At 38.2% G+C, this 24,878-nt stretch overlaps 1 protein-coding gene across 3 annotated transcripts in view; it reads left to right on the top strand.

Annotated features, from left to right (window-relative positions):
* The window catches only part of ACAP2 (ArfGAP with coiled-coil, ankyrin repeat and PH domains 2), a 143,659-nt gene that overhangs the window by 58,050 nt on the left and 60,731 nt on the right, over nucleotides 1–24,878 (top strand). For 2 of the 3 annotated variants that reach the window (XM_054713846.1, XM_008151617.3), the window contains exons 3-5: nucleotides 10,052–10,171; nucleotides 10,955–11,008; nucleotides 24,430–24,488. In XM_054713846.1, coding sequence (XP_054569821.1) covers nucleotides 10,052–10,171; nucleotides 10,955–11,008; nucleotides 24,430–24,488 — 233 coding nt within the window. The remainder of the gene's footprint in view (nucleotides 1–10,051; nucleotides 10,172–10,954; nucleotides 11,009–24,429; nucleotides 24,489–24,878) is intronic. The other variant, XM_054713847.1, reaches the window with a different exon arrangement.

The following is a 24,878-nucleotide window of genomic DNA, read 5'->3' as shown; positions in this document are numbered from 1 at the left end:
TTTCTTTTTCTTATTCTCCCTAAAAAAAACCCCCACCAAAAACCATATTTTAAAAAAATCACAGCTCAATTACTACCCAACTTAGGTTCTTTTTCTAGTATTGCATTGCTACTTGTACAAACTTCCATTTAAATTATGATATTGTAATTTTTGTTTTTTAGCAGTTATGAGACAAAGCCTAGAACAAGGCTGCCTACATTTGAATGTGGTTGTACCACTTACTAAGCTATATGGTCTTGGACAAGTTCCTTAGCTTTCCTATGCTTCAGTTTCTTCATCTCCAAAATAGGGAAAGAAGAGTTTCTGTCTGTCTTATAAGCTTACTGGAGGCCTAATGCATGACATTTGTGCAAGGGGGTTGGCCCTCACAGCCGCGGTGGCTGCCTCGGCCCTCGCAGCCCTGGCTTTGTCCAGAAGGTCATTCTGCTGTCTGGTCTAATTAGCATATTATGCTTTTAGTATTATAGATTATGAGAATAAGGTATGTTGATACATGTTAAGTGCTTAGCACAGTTCTTGGCACATAATAATGTTAATGATAATGGTGTTCAACAGATTATTAGCTCCTTGAAAACAGGCTGTCTTTAGGGAAAAATAACCCTCTTTATTTCTTGTGCACTTAGAGTACCAACTTATAAGTTTTACTTATCTCCAACCTTTACAACAATGTTGCAGAGTTGTTATTATACCAAATTTGCACATAGAAAAAGTGAGAGTTAGAGAGGATCTTTCTTACTCAAGGGTAGTCAGCAAATAAGTTATTTGTATTTCCATTATCTGGCAAGTGCCCATGGCATAGTTTTCACTTCAGTAAAAAAAAACAAAAACCAACAAACACCACAGTTTAATGAATTGGGACTACTAGCTTGATAATTGTGACTAATTTGACATTTGCTCTTAGGTAAAATTCTTCCCTCTTCCTAGGCTTATGTTATTCAGTTCTATCTCAGTCATAACTGTTATCTAGTATGGATTTTGACAACTGGCAAAGTATCTATCACCAAGTTAGTCTTTCTTCTGAGTAGCAGCAGTGTATATATGGTTCAGCTATATGACAATTACATTTTCTCTCCAACTCCTGTAATAGTGACCTCTATTCTAATATTGATACCTATTTTCATTGCCATGTTCTATGCCTCACCAATCAAAATTCTAATCTTTGAGATTTGGAATGCTGATGTCTTACTTTCTGACTTGAATCTCCAGTTCTTCCAGTTACAATCTTTACTCGTAAGGCTTCTGTTCTTCAAGCTCATCTAGACCCCTAGTCTTTTAATTTATCTACTTCTGATATTTCAGCGTTCTTTTAAATTCACTTTCCTTTCAGTGCACCCTTTTTTTGGTAATTATTTTTTTAAGATAAAATTCACTTAACATAAAATTCACCATTTTAAAATGCACAATTTAGTAATTTTTAGTATATTCACAGTGTTGTGCAATCATAACCACTGTCTAATTCTAGAACATTTTCTTCACCCCAAAAGGAAATTCTGTACCTTTAGCTGTCACTCCTACCCTCTCCCAACATCCTCTGGCAACCACTATTCTACTTTCTGACTCTGGATTTCCCTGTTCTGGACATTTCATGTAAACAGAATCATATAATATTTGGCCCTTTGTGACTGACTTCTTTCATGTAGCATAATGTTTTTAAGGTTTGTCTGTTTATGTTGCAGTGTATTCCAACATTTCTTTTTTATGGCTGAATAAAATGCCATTGTATGAATATACCACATTTTGTTTGTCCATTCGTTGATTGTGATGGGTTGTTTCATTTTTTTGGATGAATAATACTGCTACAAAACCTATCAGGCTACTCTTAATTTTATTACAATATTATTTCTCTTCTGGAGACCTTCACTTCCCTTCCATAATACCTACTTTATGGAATTCTCACTTTATTAGTCCAACCATCTATACTCTTTTACCCTATATCTGGGCTATAAAAAGCCGTACAGGAGAAGCTATACAACTGTTTGGTGAAACCAATCAGTAGAGCTACATATTCCTGGAATTCTTGATGGAAATGATTTTTTACGAGATTCTATCAGGTTTATTTTGTTACCTTAAGCAGCCCTTATACTTCTGTTTTCTCAAAGACTTACCACTTTATTCTTTATTCTTAGTAATGACTAAGACTCTTCCTTCCTTTTGGTGGGAAAACCTTTGTTTCCTGCCCCTGATCTAGAAATTTAACAGAACCCATCCTTGTGCCGCGCCAGCACAGCCAAGGGTTCGGGGAGCCTGAGCGGGGGCGACAAAGGATGGAGAAATGATAGACAAAGAGAAAAAGCTGGGTCTAGGTGGATCTTCTGTGCCTTGCTGAGGCCACAGAACCCATCCAGACTGCAAAGCTGAGGCTTTATTTATAATCAGGGACAAACAAGGTAATCTGCAATGTTGTTGTAAGTTTCACTTGTTTTGGCAGCACTTGCTGCCCCTCCCACAGCCCACTAGCTACCCAGGAAAGATCTAGGGAGCAGTTACAAGATCAAGCCTAATTATGCTTAGAGGACTGAGCCCTCCAAGCTGGGACTTGTTTGCGACTTTGCCAGCAGGTCAGTCCGAGGCTTAACCCTATAACCGCTTCCTACAGTCCTTATCTTTTTCTGTTTTTCCTCCCATTCACGTGGTAAAAGTATCCCTTTTCTTATGCAGTCCCAGACTCGAACTCCTCAGGACTTTGCTTTAGCCACCTTTCTCCTTCCCCTTGTATACTACCTCTTTATTTTAAGTAGATAAAATAAATGTCTCTTGATTAAAAACAAAACAAAAGAAAACCTCACTTCTGACAAGGAAGTGCAAATCTTTGTTGAGTTATTACCATGTGCCAGTAGCAGATTGGGCTAAGATCTTTAAGGGTGTTATCTTGATTCTTTTATAGTAACCTTATTTGGTTTGATACCAGTTACCAAATCATACAGAAGACACTGAGGCTTGTTGAGGTGAATGAGGTCAGTCAGGATTACTTTGATGGTTAAGTATAGCAGCAGGATTTGAATCTAAGCTGCTTGAGTCCAGAGCAGCTATCCATAACAAGACTCTGTATATGTACCGTACTTTCTGGCGTATAAGACGACTGGGCATATAAGATTTTCTTGGGTTAAAAAGTCGTTTTATATGCCAGAAAATACGGTATATTGGACTATATTGATGGGATTAGATGTAATGGATTAGATATATTGGACTACCGTTTTTTCCGGTGTATAAGACGACTTTTTAACCCAGGAAAATCTTATACACCCAGTCGTCTTATACCCCGGAAAATACGGTATATATGTATATGCATATATGTGTGTGTGTATATATGTGTGTGTGTATATGTGTATGTATGTATATACACTGAGTGGCCAGATAATTATAATCTCTGAACGCATAATAATCTGGCCACTCAGTGTATATATATACATATTAGAGGCCTGGTGCATGAATTCGTGCATGGGTGGGGTCTGGCCAGCCTGGCCAGGGGGAGGGTACATGGGCGGTTGGCCGGACTGCCTGCTGGTCGAACTCCTGGTCAAGGGGACAATTTGCATATTAGCCTTTTATTACATAGGATATACACTGAGTGGCCAGATTATTATGCGTTCAGAAATCATAATAATCTGGCCACTCAGTGTATATGTCAAATAGTTGACATAAAACGTATAATATTATGTTAGTTTCAGGTGCACAGCATAGTGATTCAACATTTATATACTTTATAGTGATTACCACAGTAATTTTAGAAACCATCGGTTGCTCTATATAGTTAAAATATTATTGACTCTATTCTATGCTATACATTATATCCCCTTGTCTTATTTCATAACTAGAAGTTCATACTTCCTAATCCCCTTCCTCTTTTTTGCCTAATTCCCCACCCCACCCCTTTGCTATCAGTTTGTTCTCAGTATATGAGTTTGTATTTTATTTCATTTATTTAATTTTTTAGTAATTGTCTTACTCTTTCCGACTTATTTTACTTAACAAAATACTTTCTAGGTTTATCCATGTTGTCTCATATGGCAAGATTTCATTTTTTTTGGCTGAGTAATATTCCACTGTATGTATGTATCATGTCTTCTTTATCCATTCATCTATAGGATGCTTCCATATCTTGGCTCTTGAAACAATGCTGTGATGAACATAGGGGTGCATGTATCTTTTACAATTACTTTTTGTTTTCTTCAGATAAATACCCGAAGTATTTATCTGAATCACTGGATCATTCAGTAGTTCTATTTTTACATTTTTGAGAAATATCTAGACTCTTTTTCATAGTGGCTGCACTAATTTACAGTCCTACCAACAGTGCACATATTTTTCCCATATCTTCTCCATCGCTTGTTTGTTGTCTTTAATAATAGTCATTCTGACAGATGTGAGGTGACATCTCATATGGTTTTGATTCACACTACATATTAATATATCAAAAGCTCTCAAAAGTTTAGTAATAAAGAAACTGTTTAACTTTCTAAACTGAGTTTTCCAGGTTTATTTGATCACAGATAAATAAATATACTGTGGAATATACTGTAGACTATATATTAGGAAACATTGACCTATCATATATCTTCTTTATGTACATTTCATAAATTGCTGTAATCTCACTACAGCCCTCCTAGTCAGTTTCTCTTAAAACTATTCTTGCCCAGGGACGCTGGTAACTTTCTGTCACCAAATTAAAAAAAATACACACACACACACACACACACACACACACACACACACACACACACTAGAGGCCTGGTGCATGAAATTCGTGCACGGGGTGGGGGAAGGCAGGTGTCCCTCAGCCCAGTCTGCACCCTCTCCAATATGGGATCCCTCTCACAATCCAGGACTGCTGGCTCCCAACTGCTCACCTGCCTGCCTTCCTGATTGCCCCTAACCGCTTCTGCCTGCCAGCCTGATCACCCCTAACCACTCCCCTGCCAGCCTGATTGATGCCTAACTGCTCCCCTGCAGCCTGTTTGCCCATAACTACCCTCCCCTGCAGGCCTGGTCATCCCTAACTGCCCTTCCCTGCAGGCCTGGTTGCCCCCAACTTTCCTCCTCTGCTGGCCTGGTCACCCCTAACTGCCCTCCCCTGCAGGCTTGATCGCCCTCAACTGCCCTCCCTTGCAGGCCTGGTCCCTCCCAACTGCCCTCCCCTGCTGGCCATCTTGTGGTGGCCATCTTGTGTCCACATGGGGACAATTATCTTTGACCACATGGGGGCAGCCATCTTGTGTGTTGGAGTGATGGTCAATTTGCATATTATTATCTTATTAGATAGGATTAGAAAGGACAGAGGCCTGATGCACAGGTGGGGGCCGGCTGGTTTGCCCTGAAGGGTGTCCCGGATCAGGGTGGGGTTCCCTTGGGGTGTGGAGTGGCCTGGGCGAGGGGCCTGTGGTGGTTTGCAGGCTGGCCACACCCCCCGGTGACCCAAGCAGAGGCCCTGGTATCTGGGATTTATTTATCTTCTATAATTGAAACTTTGTAGCCTTCAGCAGAGCCAAGCCTCCTGCTCACTCCTTGGCCGCAGCCATTTTTGTTGGAATTTATTTATCTTTTATAATTGAAACTTTGTAGCCTCGAGTGAAGCCAAGCCTCCTGCTTGCTCCGTGGCCGCAGCCATTTTTGTTGGGGTTTATTTATGTTCTATCATTGAAACTTTGTAGTCTTAAGCGGAGGCCAAGGCAGGCCAGGGCTGCGAAACTTGGCTTCCTCCATTGTCAGGGGAAACTCAAGCCTCCTGCTCTCTCCAGCTCTGTGGCTGCCGCCATTTTTGTTGGGATTTATTTATGTTCTATAATTGAAACTTTGTAGCCTTAAGCGGAGGCCAAGGCAGGCCAGGGCAGGTGGAAAGCTTGGCTTCCTCCATTGCCGGGGAAACCCAAGCCTCCTGCTCTCTTCGTGGCCTCAGCCATCTTGGTTGGGTTAATTTGCATACTTGTTCCTGATTGGCTTGTGGGCATGGCTTGTGGTTGTAGCAGAGGTACAGTCAATTTGCATATTACTCTTTTATTAGATAGGAGATATGTATATATATATATATATATATATATATATATATATATATGTATATACACTGAGTGGCCAGATTATTATGATCTCTGAACACATAATAATCTGGCCACTCTGTATATCCTATATAATAAGAGGCTAATATGCAAATTGTCCCCTTGACCAGGAGTTCGACCAGCAGGCAGGCCGGCCAACTGCCCATGTCCCCTCCCCCTGGCCGTGCTGGCCGGACCCCATCCATGCACGAATTCATGCACCGGGCCTCTAGTATATACATACCGAGTGGCCACATTATTATGCGTTCAGAGATCATAATAATCTAGCTACTCAGTGTATATATATATTTAAATACATTTTTACTGATTTCAGAGAGGAAGGGAGAGGGAGAGAGAGATAGAAACATTAGTGATGAGAGAGAATCATTGATTGGCTGCCTCCTGCACGCCCCCCACTGGGGATCGAGCCCGCAACCCAAGCATGCATCCTTGATCGGAATTGAACCTGAGACCCTTCAGTCCGCAAGCTGACGCTCTATCCACTGAGCCAAACTGGCCAGGGCCTCAATCAATAGATATTTTTAAAGTCTTTCTAAAACGTGACCTTGCCCTAACTGGTTTGGCTCAGTGGATAGAGCGTTGGCCTGCGGACTCAAGGGTCCCAGGGTCGATTCCGGATAAGGGCACGATTCCGGATAAGGGCACGTACCTTGGTTGTGGGCACATCCCCAGTAGGGAGTGTGCAGGAGGCAGCTGATTGATGTTTCTTTCTCATTGATGTTTCTAACTCTCTATCCCTCAGGCCCTTCCTCTCTGTAAAAAAATCAATAAAATATATTAAAAAAAATAAAACGTGACCTTTATGGATTTTCAACTTATTCACCATCCATCTTTTGATATTTTAGTCTTTTTTGACTTTGGTAAAATTATTCTCTTGCTTTTCCTCCTATGTTTCCCTCTTCTTCTTTAGTCTCCTTTATGGGGTCTTCACTCTACATGCTCTGCCCTCCACTTTTTGTCTAGGATATAGCACTGTAGCACTGACACTGTATTTGCTGATGTCTCCTGTGTCTGTATCTATAACACACTCTTATATTTTGAGCTTCAAACATCTGTTTTCACTGGTGTTTGATAGACTTCCCATTTGGTTTATTTCATAAGCTCATCTAGCTCAGCCCACGTCACAGGCCCAACACTTTAACACACAGTCTGCTGGCCAGTGTGAAATTGAGTTTTGTAGCAGATGTAGCCCTCAGCAAGCAGAGCTCAGGCTGAATTTCAGTCTCTACTTTTTCCCCTTCTTAGGACATAATCTGCATAACTGTACACCATACTCGACTGTAATTTTTGAATTTCTTTCCCCTCTTCTCTCCCTACCTTACTGCTTTAATTCAGGCTCTGTGATCAAGTAAGTCTGGAAAACTCAGTTTAAAATGTTAAACAGATTTATTACTAAACTTTTAAGAGCTTTTGATATATTAATGTGTGGTGCGAATCCTAGAAAGGAGTTATAATATGCAGCATTTCTCAAAAACATTATCCTGAATTAAGATAATACCCTGGGGAAAAAAACAAAATCTTTATCTTTATTCTTTATATTTCCCTACCTTTAGTTTTTCCCCTTTTAGGTTATCATTCTAAAATGGAACTCTGGGCAACACACCCAATTAATGCCATTGATTGTTTCCTATTTCCTTCATATAAAATGTGAACCCCCTTAGCATTGCACACAGGCTTTTCCTGATCTGGCTCTTGTATACATCTTCATGCTGCACTAAGGTACTTCTTGTTTGCCCTGTCCTCTTAAACTTCTGGGCCTTAGCTCATGCTCTTCATAAAGTAGTATCTTCCCATTACCCATATCTGATTAGCTTGTTCCTATTGGTCTTCAGGACTTCTCTCAAGTGTTACCTTTTCCAGGAATCCTTCCTAATCCCCTCAGTCCTAGTTAAATGTTCTTCCTTTGTTCCCTCATGCATGGTTTTGTCATGTATAGCAGTTGTGTTTGTGCTATATAAAATTTAGCCTCTAGATCAGTGGTTCTCAACCTTTCTAATGCCGCGACCCTTTAATACAGTTCCTCATGTTGTGGTGACCCCCCAACCATAAAATTATTTTTGTTGCTGCTGTTATGAATTGTAATGTAAATATCTGTGTTTTCCGATGGTCTTAGCTGACCCTGCTAGCGGTTCTCAACCTGTCGGTCGTGACCCACAGGTTGAGAACCGCTGCTGTAGAGCCGAAGACCATCGGAAAACACAGATATTTACATTACGATTCATAACAGTAGCAAAATTACAGTTATGAAGTAGCAACGAAAATAATTTTATGGTTGGGGGTCACCACAACAGGAGGAACTGTATTAAAGGGTTGCGGCATTAGAAAGGTTGAGAACCACTGATCTAGAATGAGAGCTCCTGGGAACAGAGATGATATTTTCAATTTCTTTTCTTCAAGGCCCTAGTGCCGTGGTTGGCAAACTGCGGCTTGTGAGCCACATGCGGCTCTTTGGCCCCTTGAGTGTGGCTCTTCTACAAAATACCACAGCCTGGGCGAGTCAATTTTGAAGAAGTGGCGTTAGAAGAAGTTTAAGTTTAAAAAATTTGGCTCTCAAAAGAGATTTCAATTGTTGTACTGTTGATATTTGGCTCTGTTGACTAATGAGTTTGCCGACCACTGGCCTAGTGCAACAATTTTAAGTTAGACTCCTGAGATCCTTTAGGTCTTTTCTGAAAATATTCTGGCTCTTTATCCTCCTTAGTACCCTTCCCACCTTCATCTATGGTTCCACATTTATCTCCCCCCCCCCCCCAGATTGATTGATTGATTTTTTCCTAAATATATTTTTTTATTGATTTCAGAGAGGAAGGAAGAGGGAGAGAGAGATAGAAACATCAATGATGAGAGAGAATCATTGATCGGCTGCCTCCTGCATGCCCCCCACTGGGGATCGAGCCCACAATCCGGGCATGTGCCCTTGACTGGAATCGAACCTGGGACCCTTCAGTCCGCAGGCCGATGCTCTATCCACTGAGCCAAACGAGCTAGGGCCACATATATCTTTTTTATATTTATCATTCACCCAAGATTTTGTTTGTTTAAAGAAAATGTTCTATGTCTGAATGGAAGATATAAAAAGGGAAGAAATGGAAAAAGAGAAGGAGGGAGGGAGGAAAGAAAGAAAAAAAAAAGGAAAGAAAAACAGAAGAAAGAATAGAAGGAGAGGAAGGAAGGGAGGGAGAAAGGAAGGGAAGGAGGGAGGGAGAAAGGGAAGGAAAGAAGGAAGGAAGGGAAGAGAAGGGGGAAGGGAAGGAGGAAGGGGAAGGGGGAAGGGAAGAAGGAAGGAAGGAAGGGAGGAAGGGAGGGAGGGAGGGAGGGAGGGAGGAAGGAAGGAAGGAAGGAAGGAAGGAAGGAAGGAAGGAAGGAAGGAAAAGAAAAGCAGGTTCAGTCCTAAATCTTGCACAATGGCCAGAACAGTAGGCATTGGAGAAATATAATCAATTCAGACATCTGCTTAGACAGACTGATATTGAAATGACCAGCAGTACTAACCCACCATACCAGTTTGCTTCCCTTTCTTCCAACATACCACAGTTTTTATTTTTATTTTGAGTAACTTTTATCATACTGCTTGTTCTCCCTGAAGTTTCCTTTTCTTCCTCTGAAGAGGTGTTTTAATAAATTTTTTAAAAATTTACTTTATTTATTTAACATTTACAAACTTATTTTTTCCCTTTTTAAAATTCTTTATTGTTTAAAGTATTACATATGAATCCTTTTTCCCCCATTGACCTCTCCCCACTCCTTCCCACCCCCCCAGCACATGCCCTCATCCCCTCTACTGACTGTATCCACAGGTTATGCTTATATGCATGCATACAAGTCCTTTGGTTAACTTATGGGATTGAATTTGACTTGATAAAATGATTTTTTTGTTGTTATCAGATAATCTCTGGGTCCTGAAAAGTCAACTTTTTGGTGTAATTTTCATATGAATTGCTTGTTCAAATACATAATTTATAAAATTATTTTCAACCTGATGTAACGTTTTTCTTTTTCAGCTTGTGAAGCTTTGTATTGTGATGATTGACACTGGAAAAGCCTTTTGTGTTGCAAATAAACAGTTTATGAATGGGATTCGAGACCTGGCACAATATTCTAGTAATGATGCTGTAGTTGAGGTTAGTATGTTAAAATGATAAATGCAACAAGACATTAATAAATTATGCATCCATTTGCTTTATGAAGAGTTATAATGGTCCTTAAAATTAGAAGTAGAAAAGCTGTCACCCATTGGTTCTATCTTGTATAGTTCTGTTTTCTTGGATAGTTAGAAGTTGATGGTTGATTTGTATTGTGAATATAAGTTTACTTACTGCTTGGTGAGCTGAAGCATCTAGAAGAAGGATTGAGCAGGAAGAGCAGGATCTTGCTTACTAGTAGCTACTTATAGAGTAAAGCAGAGCATTAACCTAAGAATAGTGTCAACTGTATGTATAGGGGCTGCATAGGAAAGTTTTGGTCAGCTACCTATGCTAGGTTAGCCTAGACCCCTCACCATATTATGTGGTATTAATGACATTTCTTTCATGAAGAATAATAGCAGGTGAAGAAATTGGTATAGTTTGATGATTATTTGATCCATAGATGCCTTTATGAGCATAGTCTTGATACACTCAATTTTACTTTTAGATTTATATATGCCATTCCTATTTGTTAGCATAATACTATTGATAGGGCAGTACTAATTCTTTGACTGTTCTAGGGTTTTATGTTACTGCACATAGACTTGACCTCTGCGGAGCATGCCCATGAGATATTGAGATTTTCCTTAGAAGTAAATGTTATTGTTAACAATGTAACTTGATCTTTCTCTCAGAAATGCTGAAGTAATGTTTTTTTTGTGGCCTGTTTTAGTGGATTTTAAATAACTTGGTTTTTTCTTTTGTTTTTTTTTCTCATAGACAAGTTTGACCAAGTTTTCTGACAGCCTTCAAGAAATGATAAATTTTCATACAGTAAGTGTCAGTAAGTAGGTATTAATATGACCATGTTATTTTAGTATGTTGTTTTAGTGGCAGTATTTTATGAAATAATTTAAGTTGTAATTCAGTGACTGAATTTGTCAACTTTTTAGTTGGGTGTTATCTAAAATGTGTGTGTGTGTGTGTGTGTGTGTGTGTGTGTGTGTGTGACAGAGAAAGAGAGAGAGGTAGAGAATACATTTTATTTCCTATTCTAAAATACTGAACTTATATTAATGAGGCACACATCTTTTAAGTTGTACCTTGTAAAAATTTAAGCAATTATTTCAAGAATGAAGAAGTAAAAGTCATTCTAAATTTAGTTATTTCTTATTTCTTTTATGATACAAATATTACATCCCATTTCTTTGATTACTTGCCAGTATTAAAGACTGCTGTATTATTTGATATATGTGTGTGTTTAATATGTGGTGCCGAGCTGCAGTGGCTCAGTGGTTGAGTGTTGACCTATGAACCAGGAGATCACAGTTCGATTCCTCATAGGGGCATATGCCCAGGTTGCAGGCTCAATTCCCAATTGTGCAGAAGGTAGCCTATCAATGATTCTCTCTCATTATTGATGTTTCTATCTCTCTCTCTCCCTCTCCCTTCCTCTCTGAATCAATAAAAATATATATTTTTAAAAATTAAAAATAATATTTGAGGGCATTTTTTCCCATGGACAAACAATAGTTCAAGGAATGCCCAGGTAGGGGAAGGGAGTGGGGTAAGAAAGGGTTAATGGGGGGGGGGGGGAGGAAAATCTGTAATACTTTCAACAATAAAGATAATTTTTAAAAAATTAAAAAATATTTGAGGGCATTTTTCCATCAAGAATGAAGTATATATATTACTTTTGGAATGTTAGAAAATTCCTTTTGAAATTTATAAAAGTTTGCTGAAAATATGGTAGCTTATAAGCCATGTACTTCTTAATTTTTAAAAAATGTTAACATATATGGTTATATAATTATTTAATTCAATGCTTAAATTTATCAGAAGCTGTCTATAACAAGAATATCAACACTTATATTCCTTATAAAATCTGCTAATTTTTGGTTCTTATTTAAGAATCTAACTTAATTAGTTTATTCTTATTTATTATTATTTTTGTGTAACATATTAAGCCTGAAGTTATCTGATAATCTTTATTTTAATTGTAGTTCAAATTGCAGCTGTACCAAAATTATCATGCACAAGTACCTGCTTCAGTTCCTGCTTTCAGTTCTTTTGGGTATATATCTAGCTGTAGAATTGTAGGTCATATGGTAATTCTGTGTTTATCTTTTTGAGCTATCAAACTGTTTTCCACAGAGGTTGCACCATTTTACATTTCCACCAGCAATGTATGAGTGTTCCAATTTTCTACATTCTTGTCAACACTTGTTATTTTCTATTTTTTTTATTATAGCCATTCTAGTAGATGCGAAGTGGTATCTCTTTGTGGTTTTAATTTTCATTTCCCTAAAGACTAATGCAGTTGAGCAACTTTTCATGTGCTTATTAGCCATCTATAATAATGAAAGTGTAATATGCTAATTAGACCAGACAGCAAAAAAGTGGAACGACCGACCAGACAACCTTCTGGACGACGTTCTGGATGAAGCCGGAGCTGCAAGGGCCAAGCCCCTTGCATGAATTTCATGCATCGGGCCTCTAGTTTGTATATGTCCTTCCATCACTGTTGCACATTGATGTCCTTTGACCATTGAAAGTTTTGAAAAACTGAGTTCTTTTTAAAAAAAAATAAATCTTTATTGTTCAGATTATTAAAATTGTTTCTCTTTTTTCCCCTCATTGCTCCCCTCCACCCGGTTCCCACTCCCCCCTCTGCCCTTACCACCCCCACCCCCCACTGTCCTCATCCATAGGTGTACAGTTTTTGTCCAGTCTCTTCCCGCACCCCCTACACCCCCTTGTCCCTGAGAATTGCCAGTCCACTCCCTTTCTATATCCCTGATTCTATTCTATTCACCAGATTATTCTGTTCATCAGATTTTTTATTCACTTGATTTTTTAGATTCACTTGTTGATAGATATGTATTTGTTGTCAGTTGTTGTTCATAATTTTTTATCTTTACCTTTTTCTTCTTCTTCCTCTTCTTAAAGAACAACCTTCAGCATTTCATATAATACTGGTTTGGCGGTGATGAACTCCTTTAGCTTTTTCTTATTTGTGAAGCTCTTTATCTGCCCTTCAATTCTAAATGATAACTTTTCTGGACAGAGTAATCTTGGTTGTAGGTCCTGGCTATTTATCACTTTGAATATTTCTTGCCACTCCCTTCTGGCCTGCATAGTTTCTGTTGAGAAATCAGCTGACATTCGTATGGATACTACCTTATAGGTAACTATCTGTTTTTCTCTTGATACTTTTAATATTCTCTCTTTGTCTTTAGCTCTTGGCATTTTAATTATGATGTGTCTTGGTGTGGTCCTCTTTGGATTCCTTTTGTTTGGGGTTCTCTGCACTTCCTGGACTTATAAGTCTATTTTTTTCACCAGGTAGGGGAAGTTTTCTGTCATTATTTCTTCAAATAGGTTTGCAATATCTTGCTCTCTCTCTTCTTCTGACACCCCTATAATTCGGATGTTGGTAGGCTTGAAGTTGTCCCAGGGGCTCCTTACACTATCTTCATATTTTTGGATTCTTTTTTCTTTTTTGCTGTACTGGTTGGGTGTTTTTTGCTTCTTCATATTTCAAATCTTTGACTTGATTCTTGGGATCCTCTAGTCTGCTGTTGGATCTCTGTATATTATTCTTTATTTCAGTCAGTGTATGCTTAATTTCTAGTTGGTCCTTTTTCATATCCTCGAGGGTATCACTAAATTTCTCAGGTTTCTAGAAGATTCTTGAGTAACTTTATAACCGTGGTTTTGAACTCTATATCCAGTCATTTGCTTTCCTCCATTTCTTTCATTTGTGAACTGTTTCTTTGTCTCTACATTTTGTCTGCTTCCCTGTGTTGATAAAATGGCTTTGTGTGCTAAGTGTCCTATAGGGCCCAGTGGTTCAGCTTCCCTAATTACCTGAGGTGGACACTCTTCGTGCACCCCTTTGTGGGCGGTGTGCACAGTCTTGTTGTAGTTAAGTCTTGATTGTTGTTGGTATCACTAGGAGGAATTGACCTCCAGGCCAATTGGCTATGAGGATCAGTTGTGTCTACAATGGGAGAACTTCTGTGCTGGAGACACCTTTATGGGGCAAGACTTGCTTCAGTGGGACTTTGGTGCTCACTGAGTCTTCTCCCCGAGTGTGTCTCTTATGGATGTGAAGAGTTGTAATCTGGATTGTCTCACTCTAACCCCTTGGTACACTGGCTCTTGGATCTCCAAGGAGGTGCAAAGTCAGCCACTGCCTGAGGCCACCCAGCAGGAGCTACAGAGACATCTGCAGATTCCTCCTCTTTGGTGTTTGGAGGTGTCCAGATGAGGCCCAGCTTTGAAGCAATGCAAGCTGCTGTCCAGCCTTGGGCCTTCTTTTGGAGGCTCTGGGCCTCTCTGACCCAGCTGCAGTTTGTTAGGTTTTAGATTGCAAAAGGCCAGGCCATTCATATGCAAAAGCCTCTGCGCATAGCTTGGGTGGGGTTGCAAATTGGGTTGTAAATTTACAACCCCACCCAAGAGACACACTCAGGGAGCAGACTCAGTGAGCGCCAAAGCCCCACTGAAGCAAGTCTTGCCCCATAAGGGTGTCTCCAGCACAGAAGTTCTCCCATTGTAGACACAACTGATCCTCATAGCCAATTGGCCTGGAGGTCAATTCCTCCCAGTGATACCAACAACAATCAAGGCTTAACTACAACAAGACCCCTTTGGTGGGGTGTCAGGGAATCACCAGGGCAGAGCAAACAGTAATGGCTGCCCGTTAGCCTGCTCCGAAGAGGTCCCCGGGTCTCTGTGTCCTGCGGCATCATACAGGAACAATGATTGCTGCAAGCACCTCTGAGAGAAAGCTGCCCTCGTGTTCCAGCCCGATGCCAGACAGTCCAGTTTCTCCCCATATGAGTCTGGGTCCCCAGAGTCTCGCCCAGAACTAGAGTTCAGAGCAGTCGGGAGCTTGTATCTCCCTCCTTTGAAAAAGACAATAGCGTACCCAGTTGCCAGCCCTTATCTGCGTGTTCCTCTGTACCTCCGCAGTTCACTTCCGCACCTTCTTCCAGTCTCAGTGTGCTTTTCTCTTTCCTTCTAGTTGTATAAATTCCACTCAGCCAGCCTTCCCGTGGTTCTGGATGATACCCGTTTTGTCTTTTAGTTATAGTTTTTTTTAAAAAACATATTTTATTGATTTTTTAGAGAGAGGAAGGGAAAGGGATAGAGAGTTAGAAAAATGGATAAGAGAGAAACATCAATCAGCTGCCTCCTGCACACACCATACTGGGGATGTGCCCGCAACCAAGGTACATGCCCTTGACCGGAATTGAACCTAGGACCCTTCAGTTCGCGGGCCAACGCTCTATCCACTTAGCCAAACTGGTCAGGGCTAGTTTTGTAGTTTTGATATGGTTGTGTGAGGCAGTAAGTTCAGGTGTTTACCTATGCTGCCATCTTGGTTCCTCTGGCCTGAGTTCTTTATATAGTCAGATATGTAAAATTTATGTATTATGACATGTAAAATTTTTCTCCCATTTGCAGGTTGTCATTTTACTCTCTTGATAATGCTCTTTGATGCAAAAGTTTTAATTTTGGTGACAGTCAGTTAACTTTTTTTTCCTGTTGCTCCTGCTTTTGGGGTCATAGATCATGATTTATTCCTTTGATTGATTTTATTCCTTTGTTTTCTTCTAAGAGTTTTATTGTTTTAGCTCTAATATTTTATACCAATTTGTTTTTAATGATTTATTACTAGTTCTCTTTTTGCCTTCCACTGACCTTGGATGCCAGTGCATGCTATATTTGATTTCTCTTGAAATCAAGTGGTCTTTTGGATTCCAACTTCTTAAAAAATATAATATAGTGAGCATTATTTTTTTTGTTAAAAGTTATTGATTTATATTAGCATAATATGTTAAATGTTTCTCCATAATGTATGTTTTGTAATAGTCCTGTTTCTGATATTTTCTTTAAATTAGTCCTTCTTATATTTATGTTTTATATAAGAATACCATGCTTTTTTATAGTTTTATATGTACAAAGTTATGGTTATGACAAACTTTTGGTAAATAAATTGTTTAAATGTATGTTGGAAACTTTGTTGTCAAGAAATTTTACTTGAAAATATTTTATAAATCACTTTCTTAGAGTAAATTAAAATCTTCAAAAATCATGTTTGTTTGAAGCAAGGTACATAAGTACAGTTTGCTTTAAAAGAATTGAGATTGGACTTTTTAGTGCTAGTCATGTTAATGTGCACCTAGATTCCTGAACTGATTTTAATAATGTTTGTGTGTTTTTCTTTTCTAAAATTGAAAGCAATCAGTATTTCTTGAACATTGTTTTAAAAAGAACATAGGATTTAGCCCTAGTCAGTTTGGCTCAGTGGATAGAGCGTTGGCCTGTGGACTGAAGGGTCCTGGGTTCAATTCTGGTAAAGGGTACATGCCTAGGTTGCGGGCTCAGTCCCCAATCTGGGGCATACAGGATGCAGATCCTGTGAAGAGGTTCCTTGGTGAAAAATTGAGACCTGGGGCCAACTGCCATGTACATGAGACCTGTCATATATGGAGGTGGGGAGCGCCACTCAGCCAGAAGCCAGGCTCATGGCTAGCAAGTGCAGCAGCGGTTTTGGGAGCTTCTCCTGCCTCCACGACAGAGCTAAGGACCCCTCCGGGGGATGTCTGACTGTTGGCTTAGCCCCTAAGCTGAGGGGTCCTGGTCTGCAAGAGGGTGCAGGCCGGGCTGAGGAACCCCAGCCCCCAGTGTCATGCACCGGGTCTCTAGTAATAATAAGTACCGCCTGGCCGGCGTGGCTCAGTGGTTGAACATGACCTATGAACCGGGAGGGCAGTGTTTGATTCCCAGTCGGGGCACATGCCCAGATTGCTGGCTCGATCCCCTTTGTGGGGCATGCAGGAGGCAGCTGACCAATGATTCTCATCATTGATGTCTCTCTCTCTCTCTCTCTCTCTCTCTCTCTCTCTCTCTCCCTTCCTCTCTGAAATCAATAAATATATATTTTAAATAAATAATTAAGTTCCAAGAAGTAACAGCCAAAAAAAAATAGCAAAACACATTACATTCTAATAGGAATACTTCATAGCAAATGATCATAATATTAAGGAAACAACCATACATACTTAGCTAAGTAGGGAAAATGTGAAAAATAAAACAAATTAATAGGAGTGAATTGTGAAAAATAAGAGCAAAGGAGAGATGAAATATTGGACAATGGGTACAAGTCAAAGAAGTGATGACAAATTGTTGACTACAATAGTTTACGAGGATCCAAATGGTAATGCCAGGGGAAAAGTATTGTTTTGTTATTGTTTTTTATCATTATTGATTACTTTGCATTTTTAAGACTAATATGTAAATGGAATCTTTGTCTAATTTCTTTCATTGTAATTATTTTGAGCCTCAATTATGTGATTGTGTTTTTCAATAGTTCATTTTTAATTGCTTGGTAGTACTGTATTTATGAATATATTATTTGTTTATCCACTCACCTGATGGATATATTAGCTACCTGTTGTTATTAACAGATTACCCCAAAACATAGTGGCTTGAAACAAAAAGTATTTATTAGATCACAGTTTCTGGGACAGGAATTTTAGAGTGGCTGAGTCTTTTATGAAATTTCTATTAAGATGTTGGCTGAGGCTAGTCATTTGAAAGCTTCAATGGGATTGGAGGAGCAATAGTATGCAGAAAGCTGCAATACTTTTTATGACATAGTATCAGAAGTCACTCATTGTCACTTCCTCCACATCTATCTAGATATATAAAAGCCTAAGTGACCATTACGACTGAATGACTAGAACGACTGGTTGACCAGTCGCTGTGATGTGCACTGACCACCAGGGGGCAGGTGCTCAACTCAGGAGCTGCCCCCTGGTGGTCAGTGTGTTCCCACAGCCAATCTTCCGCACCCCTCCCCTCCTCTCCCCAGCCAACCTCCCACTACCCCTCCCCCCAGCTGGCCAACCTCCACCTGGCCTCTCCCCTGGGCCAGCCAGCCCCATTGGCCCCAATCAGGGGGCCAGCAGGCCAACCTCCTGCAGTCCCTCCTCCACAGCTGACCGGCTCCCCGATAGGCCTTGATTGTCAGCCAGGCCGAGGTACTCGACCTGTGCACGAATTAGTGTACTGGGCTTCTAGTTAATTTACTGGTAAGTCACTAGTAAAAGTAAGTCACTAAGACCAGCCCACTCTCAAAAGGTGAAGAATAAGGTTCCACTTTTGAGAAAAGTGTCAAAGAATTTGTGGACATATTTTAAAGCAATCGTAATGGATGTTTGAGTGGTTCCCAAGTTTTGGCTATTATAAATAAAGCTTCTTGTAAAATACTTTATATATGTAAATATCTGTACAGACATGCTTTTCTTTTGTGTAAATAGGAGTTTGTAAGGTAGGATTATGTGTCTTTACAAAATTACTTATCTAGCAAAGACTACAAAAGTACACAGCTAAGAGAAATTAAGGGAACATGAATTTCTTATTTTGCTTTACTTATCAATGTTTATAATAATGTTAATATTATTTTACATATTCCTAAAAATTTTTAATTTCCTTAAAGAAATTAAAGCGAACCTCCAAAAATTTGGAAATTGTTTTCGAAAGTCAATTGCATCATTTTATACCAGCAATACAGTATATGAGTGTTCTAGTTGCTTCACATGATTGTTAACACTTATTATGGTCACTCTTAAGTTTATTATGGTTTAAATTTGCATTTTCTTAACTAATGATGCTGAGCATCTTTTCATGTGTTTATTTGCCATCTATGTATCTTCTTTGGTGAAATGTCAGATCTTTTACCCATTCAAAACACTGGGTTTTCTTATTTAGTTGTAAGAGTTCTTCCTATGTTCCATATATATCTTTTGTCAGATAAATGTTTTACATATATTTTCTCTCAGGCTGTGGCTTGTCCTTTTTATTTTTGTAGTACTTCTTTTGAAGAGCAGGTTTTAAAAATTAATGAAGTAAATTTATTGATTTTTAAAAATAGTTTTCTCTTTGTGTTGTATTAAGAAATATTTGCCAAACCCAAGTTCACTAAGATTTTATTCTATGTTTAGTTTAGATTTGTGATCCATTCTAAGTTAATATTTGTGTGTGTTGCTTAATAAAGGTCAAGGTTCATTTATTTGGCATATAATTCTTCACTTGTTTGTTTCAGCACCATTTTTTTTTTAAAAAAGATCTTTTCCCTATTGACATCTTTTGTTTAAAAAATTGACTATGTGGGTCATTTTTGGACTTTTCTGTTTCATTGATATTTTTTCCCATCTTTATTTTAATACCACCAGTGTCTTGATTATTTTAGCTTTCATAATATGTTTTGAAATCAGGTATAGTTATTCCAACTTTGTCCATTTTTTTGGTTTGGTTATTCTAGATTCTTTACATTTTCATACAAATTTCAGAATCAGGTTTTCAACTTCTACATAAAGCCTTCCTGGAATTTGGAGTAAGATTTCATAAAATCTATAGATCAATTTGATGAGAATTGACATCTTATTAATATTGTTTTAAATTCATAAACAATATGTCTACATTTATTTAATTTTTCACTCTACAAGTCTTGCATATCTTTTGTCATATTTATTCCTAAGCGTTTCCTAATATTGGATGCTATTATAAATTGCATTCTTTTTAAAAGTTCACAATTACTAATTGGTCATTGCTGGTATACAGAAATACCATAGGTTTTTTTTTTATATGACTTTGTTTCTGCAACCTTTCTAGGAGATTTTCTGTATATTCCATAGTATTTTCTACATAGTCATAGCCTGTGGATTAAAAGCAGTTTTACATTCTTCCTTTCTAATGTGTCCACTTTTTATTAAATTTTCTTGCTTGATGGTATTGCTAGGATTTCTGGTACAGTATTATGTAGAAGTGATGAGAGCATACGTTCTTGCCTTGTTCCTGATTGTAGAGGGAAAGTAGCTTTTCACCACTAAATATGGTGTTAGCTGTAGGTTTTTCATATGTGCCCGTCATTGGGTGAGGAAGTACCCTTCCATTCCTAAGTTCCTGAGAACTTTTATTAGGAATGGGTGTTGGATTTTGTCTAATGCTTTTTTGCATCTAATGATATGATTATATAGTTTTTTGTTAACATGGTGAATTATATTGATTAATTTTTAATGTTAAATCAGTCTTGCTTTCCTAGGATAAATCCCAGTTGGTCATGATGTATTTTCCTTTTTGCATATTCTTGTTATATATCCTTAATAATTTTTTTGAAGCTTTCTTTTCTTAGAATGTCTTTGATTTTGTCCCTCTTAAGAACTTTCTGATGAATAGGTTTTCTGGTAGAATTCACGTTTTGGGGAAGAGTTTGAATAGAATTAGTATTTTTTCTTTCTTAATGTTTGGTAGAATTCACCAGTGAGGACATTTTCTTTTAGAAGGGTTTTCAAACTCCTTTTTGATGGGAAGTCACTTTTTCTGATTATTATTAGAAGTTGAAATAATTTTATAATAAACATTCATATATTCACCTGCTAGATATACAGGGTGTCCCAAAACAATATATACACACTTTAACAGCTGATAGCTCAATTTTGTTAATGAAATGTATTTTGTTGAATACTGCCTTTATAATTATTCAAAGTGTGTGTATACATTTTTTGAGACACCCTCTATTTGCTTTATTACATATTTATCCATTTATCCTCCCTTCTATCTATGCAACAATCTACCTATTATAGATCTGTTATTGATGTGTAGTTCAAAATAATTTAGAGATAACAGTATATTTCACTCTTAAATACATTCCCATACCTAATTTGTGAGTTTAATATTTTTTACAGTTTTTTAAAATTTTGAGGTAAAATTTAAATATAGCTAAATGCATGTCTTACGGGTACCAATCAACAAATTTTGATAAATGTATACATTAGTGCAGTGGTGGCGAACCTATGACACGCGTGTCAGCACTGACACGCGTAGCCATTTCTGATGACATGCGGCCGCTGAGGCGGCCACATGCCGAGGATGAAACATTTGCTGCTCCTGAGGATGAAACATTTGCGAAATAATGTTTTTTCCTCAAAGTGACACACTACCCGAGTTATGCTCAGTTTTTTGGCGAAGTTTGACACACCAAGCTCAAAAGGTTGCCCATCACTGTAACCCAAATTTTTTAAAAGATAAAGATCATTACCGTTACCCAGAAAGTTTTCTCATACCGCTTCTCAGACAATTCCAACCCGCACTCCTGAGGCAAGTACTGTTCTGTTTTTTTTTTATAACTAGTTTTGCTTGTTTTATAACTTCATATAAATGGAATAATATAGTGTGAGTGTGTGTGTGTTTGAGAGAGAGAGAGAGAGAGAGAGAGAGAGAGAGAGAGAGAGAGAGAGAGAGAGGGAGGGAGGGAGGGAGAGGGAGAGAGGGAGAGAGGGAGGGAGGAGATTTTTAGGTCTATCAGTAGCATAATTTCATTGAGTTCAGAGAACATGTTCTATATGATGCCATACTCTTGCTTTGTCCCCTATTATATGGCAGTTTTCATAAATGTTGTTAATGGGTATTTTCTTCTTGTTGGTTTTATGTTTCTGCATCTGTCCTTTCAGTTAACCTCATTAGTCATGTTGTTTGTTTCTTAATTCTTTCAAAAGTCTGTTGGTTCATATGTATCCTGTTGTTGTTCATATTTTAATGTTATCTTAAAATTTTAATATAACAAAATTGATTCTTTGTGGTATACAGCTTTATGAGTTTTGACAAATGCATATGGTTGGGTCTGTATTCACAATCAAGATGCAGTTCCATTAAATTTAAAACCTATATAATAAAAGCCTAAGCGACTGTTATGGCAGAACGACCAGAATGACCAGTCACTGTGATGTGCACTGACCACCTGGGGGCAGAAGCTGCCCCCAGGTGGTCAGTGCGTTCCCACAGGGCGAGTGCTGCTCAGCCAGAAGCCAGGCTCACGGCTGGTGAGTGTAGCGGCAGTGGTGGGAGACTCTCCTGCCTCTGTGGCAGCACTAAGGAGCAGTGAGCCGAGCAGTAAGGAGCAGCGAGCAGGTGAGCGGTAAGGAGCGAGGGGTCCCGGACTGCAAGAGGGCACAGGCTGGACTGAGGGACTCTTCCCCTCCCCCGTGCACGAATTTCGTGTACCGGGCCTCTAGTACACTTAAAATACCCTATTGTTTGTCAGCCCTTCCACCCCTTGCCACTGGAAATTGTTGATTTGTTTTCAATCCCTATAGTTTTGCCTTTTTCTAAATGTAATATAAATGTAATCATACAGCTTGAAGCCTTTTGATTTACTTAGCAAAATGCATTGAAATTCATCCATATTTTTGCATGTATTAATAGTTCTTCCTTTTTGTTGCTGAGTAGTATTTCATTGTATGAATGTACCATGGCTTGTTTTTTCAGACATTTGGGTTATTTCCAGTTTTTGTCAGTCGGGAATGAAACTGCGATAACCATTGGTATCCGGGTTTTGTTGTGAACCTAAGCTTTTATTTCTCTTGGGAAATACATAGGAGTGGAGTTGCTAGGTTTTATGTAAATATAGTTTTAACTTAATAAGATACTAGAGGCCTGATGCACGAAATTCATGCAAGCATAGTCCCTCTCGGTCTGGCTGCCCTGCCCCCCTCCCACTGGTCATTCTGGAAGGTCGTTCCTGAAGGTTGTTCTGCCGTTCCTGAAGGTTGTTCTGCCGTTCCTGAAGGTTGTTCTGCCGTCTCGCCTAATTAGCATATTAGCTTTTATTTTATAGGTTAGGTTTTAAACTATAAATTCTACTTCTTTAATTCTGTTTAGGTTACTAATTTTCTTCTTGAGTGAGCTTTGATAATTTTTGTCTTTCAAATAATTTAATCATCTCATCTGTTGAATATACAGGCATAAAATACCCAACTCCCCTGGTTTTTATTTTGTTGTTGTTGTTAATCCTCACTTGAGGGTAGTTTTTCCATTGCTTTTCAGAGAGAGTAGAAGGGAGGGAGGAAGTAGGGAGGGGTTGAAGGAGAGAGACATTAATGTTAGAGAGAACTGGTTGCCTCCCACATGTGCCTTGAAAGGGGTGGGGTTTGGGGTGGGGGAAGCAAACCAGCAATCCAGGTGAGTGTCATTGGGAATCAAACCCCTGACCCTTTGGTGGGTGGGCCAGTGCTCCTAACTGAGTCATACCAGCCAGGGCCCCTGGTTTTCCTTTGTAATATCTGTAGAATCCGTGGTAAAGTTAATATTTGAAATTTGTCGCTTCTTTTTTTTCCTGTTCACTTTGGCTGGAGGTTAATCAATTTTATAGATCTTCTCAAAGAACTAAGCTTTGGTTTCATTGATTTTTGGCTATTGATTTTGTTTTCTGTTGACTTCCATTCTGATTTTTATTTACTTTTTATTGCTTTAGGTTTAACATAATATAGAATTTTTTTTCTCTCTGTCTCTGGAAGTAAATTGACAGAATTTGGAACCCTGGACTCAATCTACAGTGTGTGTGTGTGTGTGTGTGTGTGTGTGTGTGTGTGTGTGTGTTTGGTTTTTAGGTGAGAAGATAAGGCTTGCTAATAAGATTTCAGAGAGTGTGACTTTTTCATTAACAGAAGGACACAAGATTTTCTTTCTATTTTGAATATTGATTCTTATGCCTGTTCATCTGACATCTGTTTCTAATTATAAATGAAGTGTATCTATAAATTATGAAAGTACTTGGAATTCCCACGATTAGCCCTGTGAAATTTACCACACATAGAGCTATCAAAGTTAAATATGTGATGTCCTTTAAGTGAGGATAATATTGTGAGAAATAAAATTCTATTCCTGTCTCTAACCTTAGCAATTATTTAACCTAAGGACTATACAATGTTTACTTGAACTCAGAATATAAAGCATTTAAATCCTGAGCTCTTCTCAAATGAGTAACCATTAACTAAGATATAAGGTAGTTGTGGATTTGTTTTTATTTGATATATAAGATTAAGAAATTTTTGTTGTGGATGGAGTGAAATTTGTATTACTCTTTTAGGTTACCTTTCAAAGCCGGAATTAAAATTAAGGAAATAAATTGCTCTACTGTTTGAGCATTTTACTTAAATAGTAAAGCAGATTTGATTTCCATTGTATATAAAAGTGATTTTATTTTTTAGACAGATAAAATTTGCTTGAAAATCAATTTTTCTTTCTAAATGCTTATTTTTTAAATATATTCTTGAATTAGAAATATAGGTGTTATTAGAAATTGGGGTATTGCTAGATGGATGTGATAATTATAGTACTACATGGAAATTATTTTCTTTATTTACTTTTCTAATTGCTTAATGTTACATTTTATCTTTTAGATCCTATTTGACCAAACTCAGAGATCAATAAAGGCACAGCTTCAGAACTTTGTTAAAGAGTAAGTCAATTGCAGTGAAGGAAAAAGTAAAGCATTTAGTTAATTATTACATCTAGAAGTTGGTATCTTTGGAGAGAAATGATGGAAGAAATAATGAATTATGAAAATATTAGAGCTTTTTTTGTTTTGCTTTATGAAATGTATATTGCACTTTTTCCAGAAGTATTTTATATAGAATCAGACTTAATGCCTTATAGTGAGTCATTTATACTGTGAAACATCTGTTCAGGATACATCGGTAGAATTATTATGAATTAATTAAATAAATAAATAATCCAATGACCTTTCAAAATCAAAGCAAACCTCAAGAATAGTTGAAATACTATCAGTTATTGTAGTTGATGTTAAATTTTGCATTCTCTCAATATGGTATTTTCTTTGAAGAGAAGA

The sequence above is a fragment of the Eptesicus fuscus genome, chromosome 3 (genome assembly GCF_027574615.1).
Source record: "Eptesicus fuscus isolate TK198812 chromosome 3, DD_ASM_mEF_20220401, whole genome shotgun sequence".
NCBI lineage: Eukaryota > Metazoa > Chordata > Mammalia > Chiroptera > Vespertilionidae > Eptesicus > Eptesicus fuscus.
This window is presented reverse-complemented; position numbering and strand designations above follow the sequence as displayed.